This window comes from Tenebrio molitor, chromosome 1, assembly GCF_963966145.1.
Source record: "Tenebrio molitor chromosome 1, icTenMoli1.1, whole genome shotgun sequence".
Classification (NCBI taxonomy): Eukaryota; Metazoa; Arthropoda; class Insecta; order Coleoptera; family Tenebrionidae; genus Tenebrio; species Tenebrio molitor.
In genome coordinates, this window is record NC_091046.1 from 20,928,746 (window position 1) to 20,955,733 (window position 26,988).

At 34.0% G+C, this 26,988-nt stretch overlaps 1 protein-coding gene across 8 annotated transcripts in view; it reads left to right on the forward strand.

Moving 5' to 3' along the window:
* Positions 1–26,988, forward strand: part of Spn (Spinophilin) — a 166,421-nt gene that overhangs the window by 3,780 nt on the left and 135,653 nt on the right. For all 8 annotated transcript variants that reach the window (XM_069036634.1, XM_069036635.1, XM_069036639.1 and 5 more), the window contains exon 3: positions 24,896–26,167. In XM_069036634.1, the coding sequence (XP_068892735.1) occupies positions 24,907–26,167 (1,261 nt within the window). In that variant the 5' untranslated portion in view covers positions 24,896–24,906. The remainder of the gene's footprint in view (positions 1–24,895; positions 26,168–26,988) is intronic.

The window sequence follows — 26,988 nt, forward strand, 5'->3', positions numbered from 1 at the left end:
ATTTTTTTTATAGCCTTTCCCCTTTAACCACTTGGTCTATCAGGTACCTTTGCGGTCGGCTTGTTTTTCTCTTTTTCCTTATGTGGTGCGGCGGGGCTCCGGGGTATTTTCCCCGGCCACCCACGCCCACCCTCTCTTCTCCTTTCTCCTTTTTCTGGACGACACAACACGAATACAACAACACACAACATCCATGGGAGGCCCATCCGGCCTGGGATTCGAACCCTGCTGACCTCGCGGTGGTGTCGGAAGAGTAGCGCACTTCCTTCCACCACCCTACCGTCGCCCCTGATAGAGATACACACACATCCATGCCCCGCCGGAGGTTCCTTCCTTCGAAAACATCCTCCCCCTTCGGTGGGATTCGAACCCACCTCGGAGCACTGTCTGCGACAGCCATGCGGCCACCGAGCTACCTCTTTTTATTGACATTAAAACAGGTACATAACCTCAAAAACCGTGTTTTTCCACATATAATTAGCGATTACATGGAAAATCCTCGACCAACTCTTTTTGTAAATTCATTAGAAAATTGTACAATATAGATACTTTATGTGAGAAAAATTTAAGAAAAATTGGCCATTTTGAAATATGTTTTTTATCAATTTATATACGAGCATTGATCGATTGCTCATAAGAACGCGTGTAAAATATCCCGAAATTTTAAAAGGTAATAAGCAAAGAATATACCAAGACAAGAAGGTACAAGCCCATGTGCCCATGCTAAAATCGTAGACATAGACAACACAGTAAACCTATAGAACGCAAACTCCCATAGTTTTTTGTGCCCCGACGCCATCTACTGGCTTGTGGTAGGTGCAAAATTAGACACAGCCAGCTGGATATCCTGGCTTTTATATTTATTTTAATTTAAAGTAATTTATTTATGAAACTAAAAGACAACATTTATTTTGAAGTTTTATTTTCAATCTTTTTCGATACATTTCCATTGCATTTTTATAAATTTTGGTTTGGTATTTCTTTTCCTCAATTGCGGCAAATAGAAATTTATCGCATCCTTGCCTTGCATTGAATTGCTCTTTATTTTGACATCGAATTTTGCATGAAGTTTTATACGTTTTCGGTACTTTGCAACCCGAATTTTGAATCGACATTCTGCCTTTTTATAATTATGAATATGCTCAGCTTTTCTTATTTTTTTTTTCTTTCACAAGAATTTATATTTTCATTACTACATAAAACAGGAGTTACACAATTATAGTGTCTTCAGTACAAATGTCGTAGATCAGTAGATCGGATGAAAATTCTATAAAAAGTAGTTTTCAGTTAAAATATTTTTTTACTATTACTGGAAGTAAGTCTGGACTGGAAAACGAGGGAAGTTGTATCGAGGGTACGGCCATATTCGTTCGTGTCGAAGTCTTTGCTGGTAAAATGAAGTCCACACACAGTGTAGCTGTTATACCTACACTTTCATAGGCTCCAAAGTTGATAACTGCTTGTTACTCGTCTTTTTAATCCATTCCATAAAACGCCCAGGATATTTAATTGGATTTGGAAATCTATGGCGAGTTCCACATGGTTTATAATTCCTTTGCAGGGTGCAAAGTCGCACAATAGTAAATTTATTACTTATGACTTAATATGTCAAAATATAATTTTTTAAATTTTGGCATAAGTTTCCGCGATTTTTATTTTTATAAAACGGCAGCGTGCCCTGACGGCTTGTGGTGGGTGCGTTTCCAAAAAAATGGGGAAAATGCATAGGAGTTTGCGTTCTATAGGTTTAAGGTTTACTGTGTTGTCTATGATCGTAGACATAGACAACACAGTAAACCTATAGAACGCAAACTCCTATGCATTTTATCGGCAAATTGGCAAATTGGTGGTAAAATTTACCACCAAGGCTTAAAGTCTACTTTTGAATTTGAAGGGAAACGCAGACTTGTACGCTCGTGATCGTGAGGTGGTTTCGCTCGAAAGGAAAGCATACTGGATGATGGATATTCAAATTTCGCGGTAGTTGACCCGGTAATGGCGTCGATCGTTAGGTTACGTTTCTTGCTCGGTTGTCGGCTTTCCAGTTTATTTTAAGAATTCCGTGCTGCGAACGTATCTCCAAAACATTTTGTCACCTGACCAGCGTTTAAATTTTCCCATAAAGATGTCCAGGGCCTGGTAATAAGCCACTAATAATTTGAAAATTCCTCGATCTTTTTTTTTTTTAATTTGGCACAGCACTTTAGCATGGATAGAAGGACTATTGTATAGTTTGTCCAGCGAGAGATTGGTTGACATAAAAATCACTAAATTCTACGCAGAGAAAGTAGTACCTAGCGCGCGTAAAATTTGAAATATATCCTTCAAGCAGTAACATTTTGTGCCCTGAAATTATGTTCTAATTAATGAAGTACCTTAACGAATAAGAGATAAAATGAATGAAAATATTACATTTGCAGTATTTTAAACGAAGACGTGTACTCTTGAATAACTACTTGCGTCAAGAATATTTAAAAGTAAAACCTCAACCAACAAGATCGTGTATATAAAAAATTTATACCAATGCGAAATCAAACGACTTAATTTTGCTGGTCGTGAAATGTCTACGAAATTGTTGTGTTCAAAATAGCGGAAGGTCAGTTCGTGAAGCAAAATATGGGGAACTTCTCAGGGGGCTAGGAGTTAAAATAAAACAATGTATTGGGTTGAAGGACGCCTGTATTTAATTTTTCAAATAAATAAAATCAAATACGTTGTTTTCACCTGCAGTAACTGTTTAATTTCAAATTAAATTTCTGACTTACACAAAATTATGGACAGTGCTGCTCGAGTATCCTTAAGACATAATACGTAATATAAACATAAAACAAAAATGGACAACGAGATCGTCAAGGTTAAATTAAATCCTGAGACTTCCTGACGTTTGTCTGAATGACCGACTATCGTGCGCCAGTCCGAATTCAATTTGACTTATTAAAATATATTGTACAATATTAACTTTACTTATTGAATAAACACCAGAAGAGCCTGTGGCGGTAGAAGACTGGAAATTAAAAAAAATATATTTCATTGAAAAAAAACTAGCTTTACAGTACACAACCATTGTCTTACTGCTCTGCACCATATCATTGAGTACAAGATGAACTTCTTGCTTAATATTGCAATTTGCAATGCAAGTCTGCTGTAACTCTTCTGCGACGCTGCCTCGTCAACTTTCTTGATGATGTTTTAGGTGGACCACCTTTACACTTTGACACTGTGTTTTTGCTAACCCCTAAGCATCTCGCAGTGACCTTTAAGAAAAATACTTTTAACCCTTGACTAATCTGACCTAATTAATGATGTCAATAAAATTATGATATAATACTATTTTGTGTTATAAGGTATGAAAAGCAACCTCCAGTGAACTTTCAGTTGTAAGTTTTTCATTTATGAAAAATGAATAAGCACTTGCATCATCCTCTGGGCTACTGGGTTGCCACTGTTGCCAGCTACAGTCAAATAGCTTCGGGTTGCCTACAAAACAGTTTTAAAGCAATATAATTAAATTAAAAATATTATCTTCCTACCTTTGCATCAGTCTAGATATTGTCGTGATATCACTAAAAATAGTTAAGCAAGAAATAACCAACAAAACACGCATTACTCGGAGGTTAACAATACAGAACTTAGTCAATACAAACGAACAAACTAACTTATCCCAGATAATTAAGAAGCTTTAAACACAACAAAATGCCTCACTTGAAGACGAAAGAGCAAATAAACCACACACGGTGTTGACGATTCAAAATGACAGCGGCAACGACAACAGATGAAATTTGACAATTTGCTGTGACAGCATAAATTGGGGTAGGATTACAATGCCCGCGAAATTATTTCAATGGTACCACCACAATAATTTATTTTATTAAATTTTTTTGTATTGTATTCTAGTGCATTTTGTAGTGTTGGGTTACAAGCCTACAATTTAAACTCACCCAATCTCTCGCTGGACGGAGTTTACCAATTTTCATCAGTTCAGTTCATCCTTAATAATAATAATAATTGATTTTTTTTTGTCCGAAATTTTTTTTCCATATTTTTTTCATGTACATTTAAACATCCTCGATAAGGTAGTAAGTAGTTAGTACGCCAATTTTGGGACACCTGTAGCTACTTACAATTATTGTTGTTGACACAATTTGAAAGTTGAACTTAACAACCCTTATGCTGTAAGTAAATAACGACACCGATACCTACTAAGGTAAGTCATTAATGAGATTAATGTCTTCAAAAATTACTTCGAAGCCATTTTTTTCGTATAAGCGATTGTGCGAAAAACGTTGTGGGATATACGGTTAGTACTTAAGTGCCATAACAGAATCTCGGAAGTTGAAAAATCTCGACTTCGTCTCGATTTTTCAAACTTTCTCGATTTTGTTATAATGCACTTTACTAACCTTATATCCCAATATACTAAAACAGTATTTAGCCTCGCGTAAAAAAATAACACTAGCTTTTATGAGCATCAAGCGAAAAGCTATCAAAATGCATTACGTTACAATGTAATAACCAAATTAAGTTAGCTGGAAAAACAAAAAAATCCGTAAAAGACCAGACTGTGTTACCCTAAAACCTGTACTTTCCGACCAACTCTATAACAATTCCCCCCACGTCAAAATTGAGGTTATGTCTGTCTAACATAATTGAAATGTCGAACGTAGTCAGTGCCAATGAAATGTAGGTTTATGTAGGTACTTTGGCGGACAAAAAATTTTCAACGACTTGTTATTCCTTTGACATATAAATGTAAAACTGGCTTTATGGTCAACTAACCTCATTTTTTATTTTTGCCTTTCTTGTCATGTCACCAGTGACAGATTAGTCAATCATAGATTAACACAAAAATTTTGGTGTGCCTATGTCGGCTCACGAATGGTGAACGTGGATGAATCTTAATCGTTTCGTCTTTGCCGTCGAAATTGGGAAAGTCGCTGCAGCCTCTAGGCTATCGAGTGGTGTAGAATGTAGATACGTATATTATAATTCAGAATAAGTGGCATCGCGGTAGGCGTTGGAAATTCAGATTTACGTTGGCAGCAAGACCCTTGCTAATAATACCCTAGTTTCGATGCTGTTGGTAACCTTCGCCTTGATATTATCATTGGAATCGTTTTGTGTTTATTTTCTTGTTATAAGTATTTGGAATTTCCTTGTTTCATTTATGAAAAGTGTATTATTTGTCTGGGGGTTATCTCTGCTGTGGGTGAAAACCATGTCAAAATTATGTAACGCATAACCTCAGAATAAAGTAATGACGGTTTCACATGTTTACTAAATTTTTTGACACAACATAAAGCTCACTTTAGAGAATCAACGCCTACCGCGATGCCACTTATTCTGAATGATACTATACCTATCTATAGTTAGTTTAGTTCTTAGAGGTTTAGCATCAACACAAAATCAGGAATGTCTTCTTCCAGAACCTGGACGCCGAACCACCGTCCCAGTGTGTTCCCACGTCCGCATAATGGCTTGGATAGTGCCTTTCGATAACCCTAAATTCGTCGAAATTTGCCCATACGACATACCCCTCTGGTGAAAGATTACTATTTTGGCTTTAGTAAATTCAGATACGGCTGGCATTGTATCACTAAATTATTATTATAAACTTGAGAGACGTTTACTTCAAACCGTCAATTTTTCGATTTAATTTATAAACGTCATAATGACAGTAAAGGGCAGCTTACATTGACATTTTTTGATATGCCAAAATTTGATCGTTCAAAATTTTTTGTCCGCCATAGTACATACTTGTATTTAAAGAGTATTTTGTAGAGCATGTAATGTTGACTCAAGTTGCAACCACTTGTCATTTGCAACAGCATTTTTTTCATATTTTTGAACCAGATAAGGGCAGAAAGGGACCAGAAAATCATAGTTTGGGTTGAATATTTTCCATATAAGTACAGTTTTAAAGTAATTTCAAATGACTAATGCCATAAAAATGCTGTTGCAAATGCAAAGTGGTTTTTTGCAACTTGACTCAACTTTAGGTACTTTCGTTTAGGTGTATTGAAGTGGACTTTGGAACACAATGATTTTTTATAATGAAATACAGTTGCAGTTTAAACAATGAAGAAAACATTAATTTTTTCGGGGTTGAATACATTTTGTCGTTTTAAAGCCATCACATATGATTGCAGACGTCCAACGTATCTATTTTAGAAAAGTATTTACGGAAACTTGACAACACTTTGACAGCTGATTTAAAAAAAAAGGACTGTAATAACCACGTCCTGCTGTATTAAAACCGGCCTGTTCAAAAGCGTAATTTGAGTGATCCCCGCAGAGCACTAGTGTACGGGCGCTTTTTGGGGATGTTATTCATCTTAAGTTTTTGTCACCGAGAGCTTTTTTGGTTCAAATGACATTCGAATTTAAAATCAAAAATACAAAAATACATACAGTTGTATTTAATATTGTTTTAGAAAGAAAATATGAACTTACTGTACTCAATCTTAACTCTAAAATCATGTCTAAAGATATTTTTCCGGATTTTTATTCTTTAGAAGCGCCCGTACTGTGGCGCCCTCATCGGCGAAAATTGGCTCTTTCCCGGAAACATTTTCGCAATGCTTTTTTAATGAAATGAACAGTTATTATACAGCAGGTCGTGGTAATAACAAAATAACAAAAAATAAGCAAATCAACAAAAAATGTATTCTTTTGTTATTTTGCTTATTTTTTATTATTTTGTTGTTAAATATTTACTATTTATTGCAATGCGATTTTTGAATATAAGTTCAAATAAATAGGCATGCACAATGTTAATAAAAGTTTATTTATTTAAAAAAAATGAAGTTTTCGACATTTTTTGATTATCAACTTTGAAAGATTGCAGTAGGCACATGAAACACACAAAAATGTCACTAGTGGCGTAAAAGATTGGCCAAACCTTTAGGAACCCAATAAAAAAAAAGAGTTTTTAGTTACAATAATGGTTCAGGAGTTATACATTTTTTAATGAAGCCCCTGCAACCCCGCTTTTTTGCGAAAAAGAAGATATAGGTCAAAAACGATGACAGATAAGTGTTGGCAAAAGGACGTTCTAAACTCAAAATTTAACGTAGAATTGAAATTTGAAATCAAAATGGGGCGTTTTCCGTTTAAAAAAACAAAGTTGGGGTTCATTTCCGGTATTTCCGGAAGAGTCGCCATATTGTAAATATTTTATTTGAACTTGGAGCAGTCCATTATAGTCGGCTACCAATTTTTATAATATGTTATACGATTTTGGGAAATCAGGAAGATTCTAACGAACGGGATACGTGAATCAGACTGTATACAACGTGTCTCAGAAATAAGTAAAGTCCATTCACGTTGGATTTTCCTAGTCAAGGTCAAATAATTCAATATTGTGGCGGTGTGATTTTTAGTTCAAAAATGCTTTAGCTGTGTATGTCACCAATACGGGCTGATAAAGTAACCACGTCATTCGTAGACTGTAGAGGTTATGTTATTCGCTGTCAGCAAAGAAACAGTCATTTTTCAAATATTGTTATTAAACTTTTTATAGGATAACAATAGGTAATAATAGATCCATTTTGTTATCATTTGCACTAAAAATAGTGTCAGTTGTTAATCGGTATTAGGAACATACAATGGGTAGGTACATACAATCGCGGCCATCCAAAAGTGAACGATAGCTTGCGAAAATTTCCGTATTTTTCGTTAGATTAAATCAAACTGTATTCATTGGCGTTCGTGCAGCCGGCGTTAGTATTTTAATAATAAAAAGTTGTAATAAATAATTTTTCATAAAAATGAGGCTGAGAAGTAAATAATACATTATTAAAATGAAAGTAAACTTTAGTAAAGAAACCTTTCCAACACCTATTCGTATTGGCCTCTCAAGCCTGTTTTCTTGCCAACGCCTCTTTATATTGAAGATGCAAGTCTTACTGCAATGTAATTTTCTCGCCACAGCAGCCAACGACCAATTTTCTTCTAGCTTTGCAATAGCCCTAGCTGTCTGAATCGGAGTGAGATGTGGCATTTAAAAAAAATAGTTTCAATAATTTTTTAACGCTAGTGTCAAACTTTGACATTTTAGGACGCCTATGATTTAAAGTAAAAATCAAACTATTAAAAAAAACGTTCACTTTTGGATGGCCGCGATAGTACCTAACTCCTACTTACTGGTGTTGTATTTTTCTGCTTGCGTTGTTGATTACGTGAAAAAACCCTTAATGACTAGATTTATTTAACCTTCTGCGACTAACATGATGAGTGATGAGGAACCAGAATAAGTTATAGAAAGTGAACACAATAGGAAATTGTGTGAAGTTTCTTTCATTGGAAGCGATGGAAGTAAGGAATGCATCTAAATGATGGAACAAATTTGGCAATAAAATTTCACTTATTCAGAGACACTTATACGTTTTGATTGTGGTTGTGACGTTTCAAGAATGTATTGTTCCAATTGCATACCACAAAAGAAAGGTGTATTTTGATTTTTTATGATTTTTTTCTAATTTAAGTTTTTTCGATGTACTATCGCGGCCATCCAAAAGTGAACGTTTTTTTTTATAGTTTGATTTTTACTTTAAATCATGGGCGTCCTAAAATGTCAAAGTTTGACACTAATGATAAAAAAATTATTGAAACTATTTTTTTTAAATGCCACATCTCACTCCGATGCAGACAGCTAGGGCTATTGCAAAGCTAGAAGAAAATTGGTCGTTGGCTGCTGTGGCGAGATAATTACATTGCAGTAAGACTTGCATCTTCAATAAAAGAGGGGTTGGCAAGAAAACAGGCTTGAGAGGCCAATGCGAATAGGTGTTGGAAAGGTTTCTTTACTAAAGTTTACTTTCACTTTAATAATGTATTAATTACTTTTCAGTCTCATTTTTATTATTACAACTTTTTATTAATAAAATAGTAACACTTGCTGCACGAACGCCAATGAATACAGCCTGATTTAATCTAACGAAAAATACGGAAATTTTCGCGAGCTATCGTTCACTTTTGGATGGCCGCGATTGTACATACAGGTGTTTTCGAAGTTGAGGTGTTCCTTGTAACAGGAGGTACTATACATTATTCGTAAGAATTTCAGCCTAAATCGTCTTAGTAAAATGTTTGTATTAACGGAGATAATTGATTGCATATTTTTATAGTTTTCTAAAATTTTGAGTCCGGTCCTGTCTATTTCTCCGCTGTACTAGATTAATAAACCGACGTGGCCCAGGATGGAATCTTTCCGAAAATCGCTTTGCGTACTCTCTGGACGCCGCAGCTATATTCTGATAGCATTGCCCATACTTTAGCAACATATCTGTGAGCTCGTTATTTTCGTAATGATAACCCATTCCGACTAATTAGATGACAATTCTGACAGCATTTTTGATTAACGTCCATGCTCATTTGTGTTTTTTTTTGTCAATTTTAGTTGCTAACAAATCAGCGCAAAATTAAACAGGACCGGTTTCAAAAATTTTAAAAGAATTAACTTATTGTATCTTCATTGCCGTACACATTTTACTAAGGTGATTTTGGCTAAAACTCTTTAGAACAACGTATACTATCACATGTTAAAAGAAACGCCTCAACTTCGAAAACACCCTATATTACCTTTAAAATAACGTTGTATTGTTAAAACTGCTCAATAAAGATCGTAAATAGATTATAATCATGTTAATACATACAATACATTAAATATTAAAGGATTCTAACTAATTAATTTTCGAACTGAAGCTATTTTTTCTTGAGTCCGTATTAGCTTGCGGGTTTCGTCACATTACGTCAGTTGTGGAAGGTTAACGCAATTTTAAAATTAACCTTTTTTTCTTTTCGCCATGGTAAAATCACCCAGGAATGGAATTTTATTAAAAAATCTGTGACTTTATTTCACACGTCAAACTAACATTCAAAATTAAAGACGTCAAATCGCTCTATCACGAATAAAACACGATAATGTAAAAATTACTAGAAAAGGAGGTGCTGGCTTGCAACGTGACAACAATTTGGCAGGGAAAATCCAACGCGAATGGACTATACACTTGCTTTCAAAACTTTCGCGTACACCTATTTTTCGCTGTTTTAAATCAGGGTTGTAATTAATCAATTCTGACATTTAAACTTTTGAAAAGTCAAAATGCCTCAACAGACAGAGCAAGATAAAGTTTTGATGCTTTCCAAATTAGAAGAGGAGTGGTCCATAAGTTGCTACACATAATAGGCTAAATAAAAGCTACAGATAATAAGTAAAGAAGAGGTGGGAACAAGAAGGGGCCGTGAGTACAAAACCGATCTTAATTTTTTTTAATTGCTGTCAATGTCACCTTTAACCTAATCTCAAAATTACCCGTTCACACTGCTTAAATTTTGCAAAATCGTTGTTACTTGATTTTGAATGTGTACGCGAAAGTTTTGAGATCAAGTGTACATTAATTTTAATTGGTAATAGAACTCGTTAATAGCAACAATATATTTTTTCTAACACTAATATCTTATACTGTTTCCATGGTGCATTTGAGCTCACACCTTATGTTTCCCATAAAATACGCTCTTCTCTATAAGACACGTCGTCAATAGCAACGTATCTTATAGAGTCATAAAATACGCTCACACATATTATTCAAGTAACATTTTATTCATCATTTTTACAGTAATTATCACAAAAGTGAAAAGTACAATTATTGAATTGGAACTGCCACATTAGCTTCGTGCTCTTGTTCCTAACATCTTCTTTAACTTCTGCTGTTTCATCCAATGCAAGTGCCCGGCCATCGAAAACTGGAAATCTTTACATTTTCTTCAAATAATTCTTGCCGTAGTGTGAATTAACTTTTAATGAAATTCTACACACTTACCCCATATCAAGAAAAGCCAAAATGACATCTTCCGTCACCTCCGTGATGCTTTTTTTTATTGTTCCGGCCTTGAAACGAAACATACACCGTTTCGTATGCACTTTTAGACTTCATTGGTAACAAATTGCCCCTTTTTTCTTATTTCTTCTGGAACGTTTTGGCACATTTCAACGATGAAAATTGTTTTTTTCCAAATTTGTTGATATTATTACCATAGTACCCACGGCAACCTCCGCATTTTGTGTATTGTGACGCGCCTCGAATAATTTCTGAATTTATTAAAATTTCTGATAAGATGTTAGTGTTAGAAAAAATCTTGAAGACAACGCGTGTTTTATAGTTTAAAAATCTCGATCTATTAAATCCTCGCTCCCTGCGGTCGCTCTGATTTAAACTACGATCTCGATTTTTAAATCGTCTATAAAACTCTTGTTGTCTTAATAGCTATAAATATGTACAGAGGTCCCAAAAATGGCGTACTAACTACTTACTACCGTATCCAGGATGTTTAAATGTACACGAAAAAAATATGGAAAAAATTTTTCAGACAAAAAAATTAATTATTATTTTTATTATTAACGGTAATACAATGTAAACAAAGATGTACTCGTACATCATTACCTTGCAATGTTACCGTAGTGGATTTAAAATATTTTTTTCGATTTCCAAAGCTTCTAAATTCACTATTGTGTAGGATTAGATATTGGTAGTGAGTAATCTTGTACTTTGTGATAATATGTACGATTAGAGGTAGCTGTCATGACAATTTAATACTTATACAGGGTTATTCTAAATGATTGTAGTCGAAGTAGGTCATGCCCATGTTATTACGTTTTTGCCGCTTTCATGTGAACTGTCAGTTGTGTCGCTGCCACTGTCATTTTTTAGGTGAAAAGTGCAGTGATGAGGATTTTATTTATTTTTGTTAAATTAACGATTGAATCCAGAAATATTGAGTTGTTCTACAATCAATTTTAAAAATATTGAGTTGTTTTGCACCCAATTTAACACATCATTTTGATGATTTTTGTGGAGCGGCAACCATAAATTTTACATTCAGTTTTCACGCCTACTTCGACTACAATCATTTAGAATAACTCTGTATTTCAAAATAATTTTCCTGTTAAGTGCCACTTTCAAGGACCGTCAAATCAGCAATTAAGTCCAATAGAATTTTTTAAACATTTTTCTGACGTTTACGGTAGTCTCTTCTACACCGTAGTGCACCGTTAGTACGCCATTTTTGGGACAGCCTGTATGTACATATATTTTAATTATTATAATTATATTTTACACCTTATAGTTACCCAATTAAAATTATTGAAAGATTTGTCTCAAATTTCGTTACTAGCCTATGGGGATTACTTGCTTCGCCGATGCCGATAAGCGAAAAACAAAAAACAAATGCAAGAAAACTTTCACTTGTTTCTTGGGAACTTAAGTACAGCGGCTAATTGCTACGCCCGTTGCTCTAACCCATAATGATAAGGGTGGAAGAGAAAAAAGAGAAGAATATGGTAGATATTAAATGAAAACAATTTTAATAATAAATATTTTAAACTGACCCTAATGAATCGCCCATACCCAAATAAGGACAAAATGTGTCTTGAAATGAGTGTATTAATCCGTAAAAATTCTCATGAAGTAATTAGATTAATCAGTAATCACTAACCATTACAAGAAGTGTTCAAAGTGACCTCCGTTATTGTCAATACAATAATGAAGGCGCCGACGAAATGATTCTTCCACTCGTTTCAGCATTCCTCTGTTATTGCGAATTATTGTGACAGCATTTTCCACCCTTTTTCTTAAAACGTCAATTGTGTCAATTGGGATCGAATATACCAAGTCGTTCATGTACCCCCACAAGAAGTAGCACTGAAATTCTCTAGACTCGAGGAGCACTCCCGCTTCACCAAACACCAACACAATATCTATGTATTCACTACCGGAACATAAAGTCGCCATTTTCACAAAATTTTATCTTAAATCACAGAATCAGCACGTAAACAGTCGGACAAAACTAACTAAAAACTACACCTTGGCCGCAGAGCGGAAAAACTGTATTCTAAAATCACAATGTTTTGCATTGATTTTACAAAAAGTATTATTTCACGGTCATTGTCATTGAATCAAATAACTAGAAAATCCGAGTAAATAGACAGCTCGTTAATTTATGGGGGGGGGGGATTCCGAAATACCTTCATTTGTTTTCGAGATACAAAGCTAACTTGAATTTTTTTAAATGGCAACAGGGGTTAATTTCATGATAAAGAGTGTTTTTTTTAATTCAACACTGTATCACATAATGACCGTTACATTTTTTGTGTGTCATCAAAAGTGTCATCACTTCAGCACAGCTTCGTTTCCTATCACCATATCCAATCATCATTAGAACTTCTATCCGCTCGGTTTCACTTAAATAAGGCATTTTTATAATAAATAAATAAGTAATAAATAAATTAATAATAGAAACTGTTTTCAAAGATACCTGTTTATTTATTTTTGAATTAAAATAAAAAAAAAATTTTTTGACCATTCTTATGTAAACTATTATTACATGTGATACATCGTTGAATTCAGAAAAAAAAACTCTTTTCAAAAATCATAAAATTAACCCCTGTTGCCATTTAAAAAAATTCAAGTTAGCCTTGTATCTCGAAAACAAATGAAGGTATAAAACTGAAAAAATTGGAAAGAATAGAATTTAAATGCTCTTAACTGCTTACCAAATCTCAAGGATTTCCGAGAAACCATTCTCGAGATATTTAACTGTTGCCATACTTTGTAGCGACCTGTATATGAGTTCCTATGATGAGTTCTACCAAGCCATGACACTGACCAAAGACAGTGTGCTATGGAATGGCCTACCACAGTCTGACAACATTGCTTCACCAACATTTAGTGAAAAAAATCGAAATCCACTAAACCTGTCATTGTATTTACATTTATCAAATGTGAGTGATCTAATTTTACGACAGTTCAAAAATGCGTAATCCCATTGTAACATATAAGTAGTTTAAAACCACCTTAGGGACAGAAAAATAAGGGTGCTCATTACTGATAAGTGATAACATTTCAGATGCTCTGCTGTGTTCCGGACTATTGAAACTGTTTGATTATAAACTAACGCGAGGTGGGCATTTCCAACTTAAATATAACAATTTGTTCTCCCCATTGCCTAAATCCCATCCCATTTCTTGTAACTTGCTTGTCATTTCAATATTCGTTCTTAAAACCAAAAGATTTTCTCCAGTGATTGTGTCGTCATTACTAATTTTGTTATTTCTTCCCAAAGTATAATTTCTTCGTAATTAGAAGTTCTTGGCACCGCGTTTGGCGTAAGTCGCTTCATTTTGTCCCCATTGATAACTGTTTCGCCAAAATGTTTAGCACAAGCATGGCTACTTTTGTGAATTCTTCACTCTTCGATTTTTCAAATCTCTTTCCAAATTGGCTTCGTTTCCTCATTTGATGGAAACTTAAATAAAAGTATTTAGCTACCTACGTAATTTGAAGAAGAAGACGCAATTTGGTACGCAACACTTAAATGACATTTTTATTTCAGTTTGACGAATTTGACCAAGAACTTGTCAAAATTTATTTAAATGTCGAATTCGTTTCAAAATTTTTGGAACACCGTAGGTCATGGAATGGCCTATTAGGGAATGTCGCAACACAGCCAGTGTCCTGGCCTGTAACTTTAGACCGCCTTGGTTCTACTCGTCACCTATTACTGGATTTCTTCTGGCAGGTTATATCGGGACCACCCTGTATATGTGCGTTAAAAAATAGTTATTTTTGTATTAAGTGCGCAAAATGATTGTTTTTTGTTGGGGCATGAGAATGAGTTTTTGGTCGAGACCGTCAGGTCGAGACTTCAAACTCAGTCGAATGCGCCAACAAAACAATCATCTTTCGTACGAAATACAAACACTATTTTTTCTACAACCGCATTTTACAATCTTTGAATTTTTAAATTTTTGTAAAATTTTCCTTGGATGCTAAAATATTTGTCAAAAATGACATACTTTGCGACTTGATAACGATGCATAAATGTCACGTTTTTTTGACGGTTGTAGAAAAATAGTTATTTATGATGTACTATGCCGGCCAAAAAATTTTGGCCGTCGTTGTCTGTCAATTCAAAAAAAAAAAATTGTAATCCGTACTTTATTGTCATCATGATTACCGTCTTGATTATGAACGTTATTTTTTGGGTGGTAAATTTCAAAACTCAAAATTATTTTGTCATTTCTACTACACAGAACATTTACCTCAGGTTATCTATGTACGATTGCTCTAATTTTGTTTATTCATGTCGGATTTTTGAATATCTGAGCTTCAAACAGTTTAAATTCATTGTCAAAATGACAAGAATCGAAAGTGGGTTTACGTTTCCTAAAGGTTTATTTACACTTTACTTGAATGTCAAGAAAGTGACGGCCAAAATTTTCTGGCCGCCATAGTACTATTCCGGACAGGGAATCTTGGCCACAACTGACATTTAACTGACAAATATGTGTGAACTGGCCTTTATTGAATATAACCCAACTTTTGACTCGACAATGCCATTTCCCTGCTTTTTTGATTTCACAAGAAAAACTTCAAAGTGATTTTTAATAATTGTCATTTATTAATGACACTAATGGTTGGTTTACATCATTTTTTTTAGAAATGTCTAAAAAATGTTACTATGTATTCCGTGTCCGGAATAGTAAGTGTTAAAAGTGAGATTTTATTTTGTATGTGGGGTAGATTGGGAAACGAGCGCAGCGAACAAAATAAAATCACTTTTAACACGTCCACCATACATCTGGTTTGCATTGCATTAAAAAGCGCAGTCGTATTTTTGATGTTTATTTCAATTTCTGCGGCAAAAATCAGGTAGCTAGTCTAGTCTTGTATTGACATTTGTTTATTAGAAACGTCAAAAAAGTTTTCATTACGTTTTGTAAAACACTTTCAATTCCACATTATTGCATTCGTAAACATGGAATGCAAAGAAAACGACGTTAACGATGCCGATATCGACGACAGATTTCCCACAGATATCCCACTTTAACATTTATAAATAAATAAAAAATAACTAGTGTTAAAAGTTTTTTTTTTACTAGTCTTAAATAGTATATTATGCACCGAGGGAGTGAAGTGGATGATTTTTATCCGAGGGTTCTACAAAGCACTGAGGGTAAAAATCATTCACTCCCGAGGTCCATATACTATTTTTTGCACGACTCACCGATTTTAATAGAAAAAAGCCGAAAATTTGTAAATTATCATTAACTGTCAAGCTAAATTGAAGTGCCATGTTGACAGTTAAAAATAATTTTTAACCTTTCGGCTTTTTTCAACTAAAATTTTTGAATCGAAATAATAGTATCTGCACCTAGGGAATGCATGATTGTTACCGTCGTTGCTTTGTAGGACCCTCGGGCTTCGCCTTCGGGCTACAAACTGCACCTCGAGTGAAAAAAAATTAATTTGAAATAAATACCGGGTGTAGAATTGGTTTACGAGACATAGGATTTTACATGTAAAAATAGAGTTTCAATTATTGGCTCCCCTAACAATTTTATGGCAAAATAGTTAAAATGAAAGTTAGAGAGAATTAAAATTACTGTCTAATTTCAATCTTAGTTTTATTCTAACATCTTGTGGTACTGAAAGAAAGGCAAGAAAAGAGTTAACATAAAAATACTAAAAAGTACTACTAGGCATGAAATTTTCTTTCTTTCTTTAAAGGGATCTTCTTTAAGAAACTTCCAAGCAACATTTGCTTCAGATTTCCCAGACCGACCAATTTCAGCCGTAGAAACAATTCGAAGAATTGGAGAGAAGTTTGAACATTTAATGGAAGATATGTACCTTATCATTCGTCCTGTAGTCCTGTACGAGTTCATTTGAAGGGCAGATCAAAAGATAATTAAATAATAGTGAAACCACCCGACAAATAATTTTAGAATTCAAATTTCATTGCTAGTATGTACTGCTTTTTAGTATTTTTGTCTTAACTCCTTTCTTGCTTTTCTTTCAGTACCACAAGATGTTAGAAAAAAACAAAGAGTGGAATTAGACAGTACTTTTAATTCTCTCTAACTTTCATTTAAACAATTTTGCCTATGTCTCCTAAACCAATTCTACACCCGGTATGTACTATTACGATCATAAAATTTTGGACATCAAACTTCTGTCACATTAAAAAAATTACTCTAAATCATGCTTTATTGAAACTGTCACATGAAAGATGAAATTGTTGTCAATTTGACACCGGTTTAAAATATAATTTTTTTAATATGCGAGTACATTTGGGTATTTGTTTTATATTTTTTATTAATTAAAATCTCGTTCCATCTTGGTTCCTAGGGGCGTTTTTCGATTGATAATTCAGACAATTGGCTGCACTTTTATTGTCAGAATTGTGGTTATCTGCGTTTAAATAAAAATGCTAGTTAACAACATGTTTCTGGAGTTAAAATAAAATATGTATAAATATTATGTTAACCATTTAGATTTGCTTGCATTAGGTTCACAAATTTTGTGAAAACCAGGCTGCCAACTCAAATCTAACTCTCAAACACTCCCCTAGGAATTAGGATCGAGCCTACTTTCTCTTATATACGCTTGCCCGACATCGATTGACGCGACGCCAAGCGGCGGAGCGCGGCGTTTTTCAGTTTGTAAACAAACAGTTTCGTATTTGACGACGTGTAAAATCGACTTTTTGAAAGTAAGAAATTCAAATTATTTAGAAAAAAGAAAAGAATGATCAATCGGGGAGGTGTTTGCTGTGTTCCGGGTTTCCAAAATACCGAAAAAAAGAATCGGTAATTGAAATTTTAATCATGTATTTGGCATGCGTACTTGCTAACAACAAAGAACCTCTTATTCGTGAGAATTAAAAAGCAACAATTAATTGTTACTTTTTATACAATAAATAAACAGTTGACGCATAACACAGTTAATTTCAATTGCATTAATAATTTACACGATTAATGTAGTGCGTTAAATAAGCGACAAAGTACTTGAAGTAAAACCATTGAATGTTAGGAATTATTGTTCTCAAAACATTTTTATTTCGTTGCATCTTAATATGCACTTGATCTTTAGGAGAATAGACAAAAAATCGCAATTTTGTGCATGAAATTGCTCTTTGGCAATAAGAATGTTCCAAATAAGTACTGTTAAAACCGGGCTAGTTCCTCTTTAAATACCTATGGGTCGTATGATTTCCCATTCGTTAAGCCTTTCATTAGCTAAATAATTGATTAGACAAAGTGAAAGTATATGCCAAGCACTATGTTAGACAAAGACAAAACAATTTAACGACGTTCTTTAACTTTAATGAAAGGGACATCAATGTTTTTAATCGCCAAATCTCAAAAATTACACTAAAAACGTTCCCAATCGAAATTTTATCGTTGAACTTACTCATTTGTATTTAAAACTAGCTGACCCGGCGAACTTCGTACCGCCTCAGAGTCAATAAATGTTGTGTTAACTTATTAGCTCAATTGAATCAAGTTTTTTTATTAAGATAAAATGAATAATCAAAATGAATTGAAATTTAATGATTTAATGCTTACACATATTTAAATTTAATGCTAAGCACTACGCCCTCTGACGGAGATTATTGATTCACGTCACGTGATGTGCAAATGTGATTAACGATATAGTATGTACCTTAATTAACTCCCATGAATTTACGACAATTCATTGATGAGTACTGAAAAATTAAGTTTTTTCGGTAAATTCATTTGCAAGAAGTGAGAGTACAGAGTGATCAACAAGAATCCAAATCAGAGCAAGCGTTGCAAATTATCGGTCACGTCGTAGCAAAATCATATGCACATAAGCGGTCAAAACATGGGCGTAGACAATTTATGGTCTCAAACGCTACTTAATAAAAAATGATACCTTATGAATTTTAGACGTTGGAATTATAATTGTGCATTTTATTATTATTATAACATAAGGAAAACAATTTATAAGATTAACAAGAGCAACATTTTACATTTGTAAGATGTAAGAGTAAGTAAATTATCATCTTTATTGCCAAACGCGACGCTACTGGTACGGGGATGCTTCGTTGAAATGTCACATTTCAAAATTCAAGGTTGTTGTTGTTGACAATTTAAGTGATTTAACCTAGAAAACAAATCTTCGATTTCGGCAAAGTTTACAGACGTTTATTTAAGTTGTAAGCAATAATTATCCCAGAATAAGTTGTAAAATGGGTTTTACCATTAAAGAGAAGGCATTTTTATTAGATTATTTTCGAAAGAGGGTGAAACAAGAAAATGAAGACTGGCCTTACTTTGTACCCCCTTACACCGAAGAATTTCAAGCCAGATATCCAAACCTGATGGTATTGGTTATCAACAAGTTTATCAATGTCTTAAAATTATAGTGCCTAATTTTAGCAAATCATAACCCATCATTAAGAAGAAGTCAGGTCAGTCCTTAGTTCAAATTTTAGAAATGGTGCAAAATGTTCAACAAATTATCAAGGAACATCCCTCAACTTCCATAAGGCGTTTAAGACAACAAGTTAAATTGTGTTATGGCACTTATCAGAAAATTTTTAAGAAGGATATTAATTTGTTTCCCTTTGTGTGTTGCAAGAAATAAAACCCACACATTACCCTAAACAAATTAACAGCTTCATAAGGGTTTTTGAAATTATGAGAGGCGAGTTTGATTCTGTCTGGACCACAATGGAGAACATTTTGAGCAGTTTTTGTGTAAACTTATTTTTTGACCTTGGAGTAATTTAAATGTTTTAAACACTGCTAGAAAAGATACGAGTAAGTTCTCAATTACCCAAAAATTAGAGAATAATAAATAACTTTTACACTTTTCTTACAGAAAACAGCAAAACAAAGAATTGTGAAAAATAATTATTTTTAAAATTTTGTAACTCAAGATTGTGCCTTATGAAGGAATTTTGTGTAACTGTGTGTTTTTTCCTTAATCAATAATAAATAATAATTAATTATAACTTGCTTTTAAATGAATAATACATATTCATGAATTACAAAAAATTTATAAAGGCAATTAATAATAGATTTTTGAGAGGTAGGCAACCAACAAAACGAGTGCACAGCAAGTAAATAAAAGCGGCTGATCCTCGTTAGAAATACGTTTCGATAAAACAAAAGATGAGGTAGCACTCTTGATTTGGTTTCTTGTTGATCACTCTGTATAATGAGTAGTAGAGCAAATTGCTGCCTCCCGAGTTGTAACTATGCAGTGAATTTTTTATCAATGAACCATAGGGATTGACATGGTGTAAACTTTATTTCATATCCGAAAAATAATTTTGAAATTAGCAATAGAAACACCATTGACGCGAAATAAAGTTTATACTTTATACCATGTAAATCTTTATGATTCATTGATAAAAAAATTCACTGTATAAAAATAATCCGGAATTAACAACCACCATAAACGGATTGAATATTTTAATGAGTTTGGTTGGGATGCAGTCAACATCTGACGGGAAAAAATGTGGAAAATTAAATTAAAAATTGGGAAGAGAATTACTAAGCATATGCGTGTTTGTTGGAAACACTTTGTAGATGAATATTTTGTTCCACTGGTTTGTTGGTTTGATGGTTTCGACACACTGTTCATTTGTTTTTGTTTGATAGTTTCGAGGTTAGGTATGCCGCACAGCAATAAATGTTCAACCCTAAAACAGCTTCCCCCGCGACGTAGCATTACTTGGGGTAGCATTTAAATAATTACAGACAGTTGACGTACTTAAATGCATAATTAGTTAGATACAGGTGCGATATACTGAATAAGTGAATAAGCCCATTTCTAGCGTTAGCCATGACATAGCAGCGGGTATGTTCCTGCACGGATGTTGGCCTTGTAGGGTCCTTTGATGGTTGATATAAACGCGAAATTAAAAAAAAAAAACACAAACAAAATTGCAAGGGGACAAATCCGTCGAGCGGGCTCTCTACTACAAATTGCCCCTTATTGAGGTGATTCCAGTTCTTCGTCTTGTCGCACTCCCGGTTTGTCTGAAATCATGGTCTGAACGTAGTGACCCATGTAACAATTGATTTCTGGTTCGGGACACGACCCAACATTGAAGCAATTTCGGAAGCGTTGCGATCATAGAAAATCAGTTTGAAAAGTGAACAGCTGACAGGGATAGGGAACAAATCTTGAAAACCACGGCTTCCGAATGAGACCACTCCCGTCCCATTACGACCCCTACAGTCTGAATAGCGCGCATTTAAAAAAAGGAAGTTATGTTGTCGCACCCTGTACAATGCAAAAGTAGGTGTTGTTGAACACCATTGATCACACTTTGTGTTAAAACTCAGGAGCGCGTTCATAAAATATGGGCGAAGGTAGAGTGTGGGGAATATCACGTGACTGCAGTGTCACTCCGGCATTATGAACGGACGGAACCGGGTAAACGCGTGTTTTTTGTTTTTCTAAAAGTCAACATTGTCAACTCACATTTAATTGTCATCTATTTAACCACCTGCTTAAATAAAGAACAAGAGATTAAAAATGCAATTTGACGAAAGAAAAAGAAAATTAATTATTTCTGGGGCAAAAAAACGTTTTTCCCGTGTAAATTAGTTATCACCGGATTCAATACAGGAAAGGGAAGAAAAGAATATAAGTGTGGTTGCACAAGGAATACCTTGAAGAATTGTTGGATATGTTGAACGGATTGTACCGGGGTTAACCAACAGACAATTTCAAATGCATTTCAGAGTCAGCCGTTCCAGTTTCGAAAATTTTGTCTCCATAATTGAAAACATAATTAAAAAATGTATAAAAACACCAGGGCCGCGTTGCACAATCATTTTATTAGTAATAATATTAGTCTTGTAACTTGTAACTAGTAAAATTATGTTGCACAATCTCATCTCTAGTAATTTCAAGTTACAAGTTGTAAAATGAAAAATATTAGTGTATTTTACACTGATTTTACTAGTAGCTGTTGCACAATAGCAGACACATATCAATTAATATATTAGTCTTGTAGTTTTTAATGTCAAATTTTCACAAGCAAAACGTCGCTAATAAATATTGATATCCGAATTTACAAGTTGAAATAATTTTCTTCAAAATGATAGATGACTTATTCTATGAATCAGACAGTGAAGACGAAGCATTTCCAAATCGAATAAGGTAGCATAGGGGTAAAATTTTTCACCCTTGAATTAATTTTTCATTTGAATTAAGAATAGAGTTTTTGGAGCAATTTAGAATGCCCGCAGAAAAAATGAAATTGTTAGAACAAATAGGTTACAGGATTCAACATAATAGTAATAGTTGAAGAAGTGGGGCTATTAGCTATTACTGCTAAACAGTAATAATGTACCTACATATAGCTCTTCACTGGTTTGGAATAGTAGCCAATATCACACCATTTCTGATAGGCATGGGGTGAAAAAATAACAGTACCCAGAAAATATTCAAGAGGAAATTAGAAAGTTTTATTGAATTGCTAATTTTCTTCACGATGTGGGGTTGTAGATGATATTACATATTTTATTTATACATAATAGTTTTATTTTAAAATATTAAAAATTTCTTCCAAATCGGGTGATTGGGGAATTGTCCCGAGAACTGATGCAGCATTTTATTTATTTTTTTTTTGGTTAAAATGCATAATAACAACTTGCGTTGGTCATCGCGTTTACCCCCATTTATAATTTTGGTTTGTGATTTATGGAAATAACAAATTAAATTACAAAAATTTAACGTGACAGGCGCAACATTAGATTGTGACAAGTAAAAATAAATCAAAGCTGACTACACTAGTAATTTCATTTTTTTTTCTAACAAAATTTAGCAGAATTTACAACTGTAACTAAAATAATTGTGCAACACAATCTATTGGTACTAATAACTAATAACTTGTAACTTGTATTTTGTAACTTGTAAATTCTTAAATATTGTGCAACGGGCCCTTGGGAACATATTTTTTTCACGCAGCCGCCGCTTCACTGCCGTCAGATATTTGACAGACGTCAAATCTGACGTATGGGTAATTTCTCCCGCACCGCTAGACATCGGTAACATGGGCACACTCCTTGTGTCACTCTAAACATTTGTGAACGATCTGGGGTAGCGTGATTATTCCCCCAACTTTAATTTGTGAACGGCGTTTGGGTGACCCACGGGTAACCTTTATACCTACCCAGAGTATTTATGAACGCGCTCCAGCTGACGTTAAATCTCAATTAAGTTCAAATTGTCGATGCGCGCACAATGACAGATTGTGACAGATGACATAACCTTTCAAAATGAATTTTCTTCATAATTTTTTTTTCGTTAGTTATTCGATGTTTTAATAGTTATTCTGCTAATCGGGGCGGAGACAAATCCAACAATATAAAGATCATAAAAATCTGTCCAGCCGTTCTTGAGTTATAAATAGCGTAACTAACCCGACTTTGTTTTATATATACCGGGTGTCCACTCTCAAAGTCGAACATAGGCAATTAACACTGTGCATTCAGTTTATAGATATTATGCCATTATTTCGATACATCAAGAATTAAATTATGATATTAAAGTAATTAACAGTTGAAGCAGCTTTTATTATAAATTCTTTGAAAAAATTACAATGCAGTTCCTACCTTAGCTAATAATAAATCTAAATAATTTGCTGAATTTAAATTTCCCTTTATTTCAAATGTTATTAAAAATCCGATACCGATACCGAGTTCTAGTAGGAATATTTACTCGAGGGTTTTCTTGAGCCCAATATCGCGTGTTTTGAACATTTGGTTCGTTATTTAGCGTAAAAGTAGATTCGTGTGTGAATCAAATTGTCGACAGAAAACGACGATCACTAGCACACTCCTGTTTTTCATAACAGGTTTCACTCTTACTTTCTTCATCAACAGCAAAAATCTGTTGATGACACTGTGTCTTGTAGGGATGATATTTATACTTCCTGAAGATATTCAGTATCCGCGATTTACATAAACTTACTTCAAGAGAAATTTGTCTTAATTTGTATGGAGTAACTATTCATTTTTCCGTGAATAATTTTGAGAGTAATTTACCAAAATTCGCTGACTTAACCCAACAAATTACTAAATTTTTTGACAAATGCTGTCCAATTTGAAAATCATGGCATGTCATATTTAAAAATCGCCAAGTTTTAAATTAGTATTTTAAAATAAAAATAGCACCTTTAATCTTATTAGTAGTATCATTTCAAGTGCAATAATTTTATCTTTCTATTGATACCATTACCTTACCTGTAAGTTCAATTGGCGAGCAGGAATCAGCAAAAACGTTCAATACAATGTTAATTGCCTATGTTCGAGTTTGAGAATGGACAGACCGTATAGAAGATATAGCAACAATTTATAGAGATTGGTGTTTTGAGGCGCCAGTATTTCTCTAAATTCCGAATCGAAAATTTTACCTTTAGACAAGTTTTTTTCCGTGAACAGCTCGAATCAATCGACTGAAAGCCGCAAGTTATTATTTGCATGATTTATTGTACACTTGAATGCGAAAATTTCAAAAACTCCTGTGTTTTAATGAGTGATATTACATATCAAGACAGGCGGAATTTTGAAAACACTAACTGAAAGCTGCGCGCTGCCTCCGCGAGGCGGCGCGGCAGTCGTCAGAAAACGATATCGGGCAAGCGTATACCACTCTAGTCGGTACCATAACGTAGTTGTAGGGGCAATAGTTTGAAAAAAATTAAATAACATTTTTGAAGTAAAATTTGTCATTTTTTCAAAAAAAAATTGTTATGTAAGGTACCAAATTTTTCATTCACCGTTTACCTACATAGTAGGAAGGTTTATCAGAAAGAGAAGAAAAAAGTGGGGATTGTCATTTAAAAAAATTGGTGATGATGTCATGAACAAGTGAAGCAACTTAAAATAAACATTATGAGAAGTAAAAATTGACCTGCTTCAGCGTTTTCAACAAAATGTCATTAGTTTGGAAATTACAGAATTTATTCCATAAGTAGTTTCCTCACTGTATAATTTTGTATTAAATCTTCTAAAAACTTGGAAATAATAAAGAAGAATATTTTATTTGTCTGTTTATATTTCCAGGTGGTGCCGTTATGGATGAGAAAAAAGGTCCTCGATTTGGTGGCTCTAAAGTATCAGAAATTGCAAATAGATTTCAAGCAAAGGTACCTTCAAATGATGAAGCCATAACACCAATAAAAACTAAACAGAAAGTTTCTTCTGGTTCTCATGAATTATTGGGTGATCCGCCAAGTGTAACTGTAATGAGAACAGAATCTCACGTAACTAGGTTTAACAACGCACGAGCACTTTTTGAAAAATTAGGTGAAGAAAACCGTAGTAATCGAGAAAAAGTTTCAACCAATCAGTCTACCAAAAATCTTTCTAATATCTGCGAGTCCAAATCTAGAATTGATTCAAAGAGTGACGAGAGCTACGATGTTTTTCAACATGACTCTAGATCACCATCTCCAAATAAAAAAAAATTGTTTGAATCCTTTAATACTACAACAGTTTTAAGTGACGATAAATGTAAAAGTGGTGGTGTTATATCAGTTAGTGTAGATGAAAATGTAATTAAAACAGAACAACAACGAACTAAACCTAGTCTAACAGTGAAACCTGAAAAACCAGAAAAACCGGAGCGAAAGTTTAGCAGCAGAGAGTTGATCGAGAAACAACGTAACTGGACATCGCATTTTTCAAAATCAAGAACAATGCGTTACAATAGTGATCCCAATAAAACTGAAGTGAAACTGGTTGTGAACAATGGTGACATAGACAAAACATGCGATCATAAAATAGCGGGTAGAAGCGCGTCTTTCAATCATCGAAGTTTACCGTCTTCTTTGCCCGTGCAAGTGGAGAATTTTCGAAGAATTAACGTTAACAGAAAAGAACGTCCTGCGTCGGTGATTCCTACCGTTTGTACAAATCTAAAGAATAATCAGGTTAGTCCTATCGTGAGTCCCACGAGAAGATTACCCTCAAAAGATATAGCTAATAGAAAAGAAAAAGCAACGAGCTTGATATTGGTGGCTTCCAGTTCTAACGATATGGAAAATTCTAGAGTGCAAACAAATACTGCTTCCGAAGAGAAATGTATCCCCAACACTTCCCCAAATGTGGACAACAAAGAAAAAAGGAAAAATAAATCTGGTGATCAGACAGTTCAGAGTCATTATTTGTTTTCTTCTCAAATTAGCAGTGCGTTTGACGAGAATGAAGTTAACAAGGAGAGTTTGTCGGCAACGTCGGGCAGCTTATCTTCTCTTAGTCCGCCCAGTAGTCCAGGAAAATTAAAATCTGAAATTGAGAAACAGGAAGAAGAAAGAAACGAAAAGCTAGAAGACAGTAAGTGATAGTTTATTTAATTTTGTATAACTACATGACACAACTAAAATTTTGTTTTCGCTCAAGATCAGCTGGTTTCAAGAAGTTCCTAGGTGTAAGGGACATAAATGTGCTATTTTCTTTAATATCTCTGCATTCCATGGATCGTGATCTTTTGTGCGAAATCTTGCACAATCAGGCGCGTTTGCGCACTGTTTGTCGTCCAAACACAACGACATTAACATTTCGTGTAGTTCGGCGTTCTTGATCTGGACTTAGCTTAAAGGTACGTCAAGACTTACGTTGCCGAATTGCGTCGAATCTATCTAAATCACGTGAAATGTTTGATTTGGATGGCAAACGTGTCGTATACAGTATGAACATTAAGTTTTTCTGATAGACCCTTCTATTACCTAAACGACGCATGGAAAAAGTTGGTACCTTAAATAAGAATTTTTTTGACAAAATATCAAATTTTACTTTCAAAATTTTAATTTTATTTTTAATGTAATTTTTTTTGTGTGTATTTAAAATGGAAGATTTATTTTAAAATGGAACAAATAAGCCTCGACATTATTGAGCGCAGTGTACAAGGTGTCAGTGAGTGCCAAATGGTTGGCGGGGGACAATTTCAACATTTGCATTAAATTTTATTGTTAACATTAGATGTTTATTTGTTCTTGTTTGAAGTCAATTAAAATTTTTACGTTAAAAATTAAATTAAATTTTTGAAGTAAAAGTTGTCATTTTGTCAAAAAAATTGTTATGTAAGATACCAATTTTTTTCATTCAGCCTTTAGGTAAGTAGGAAAGTCTGTTAGAAAGAGAAGAAAAAATGGGGG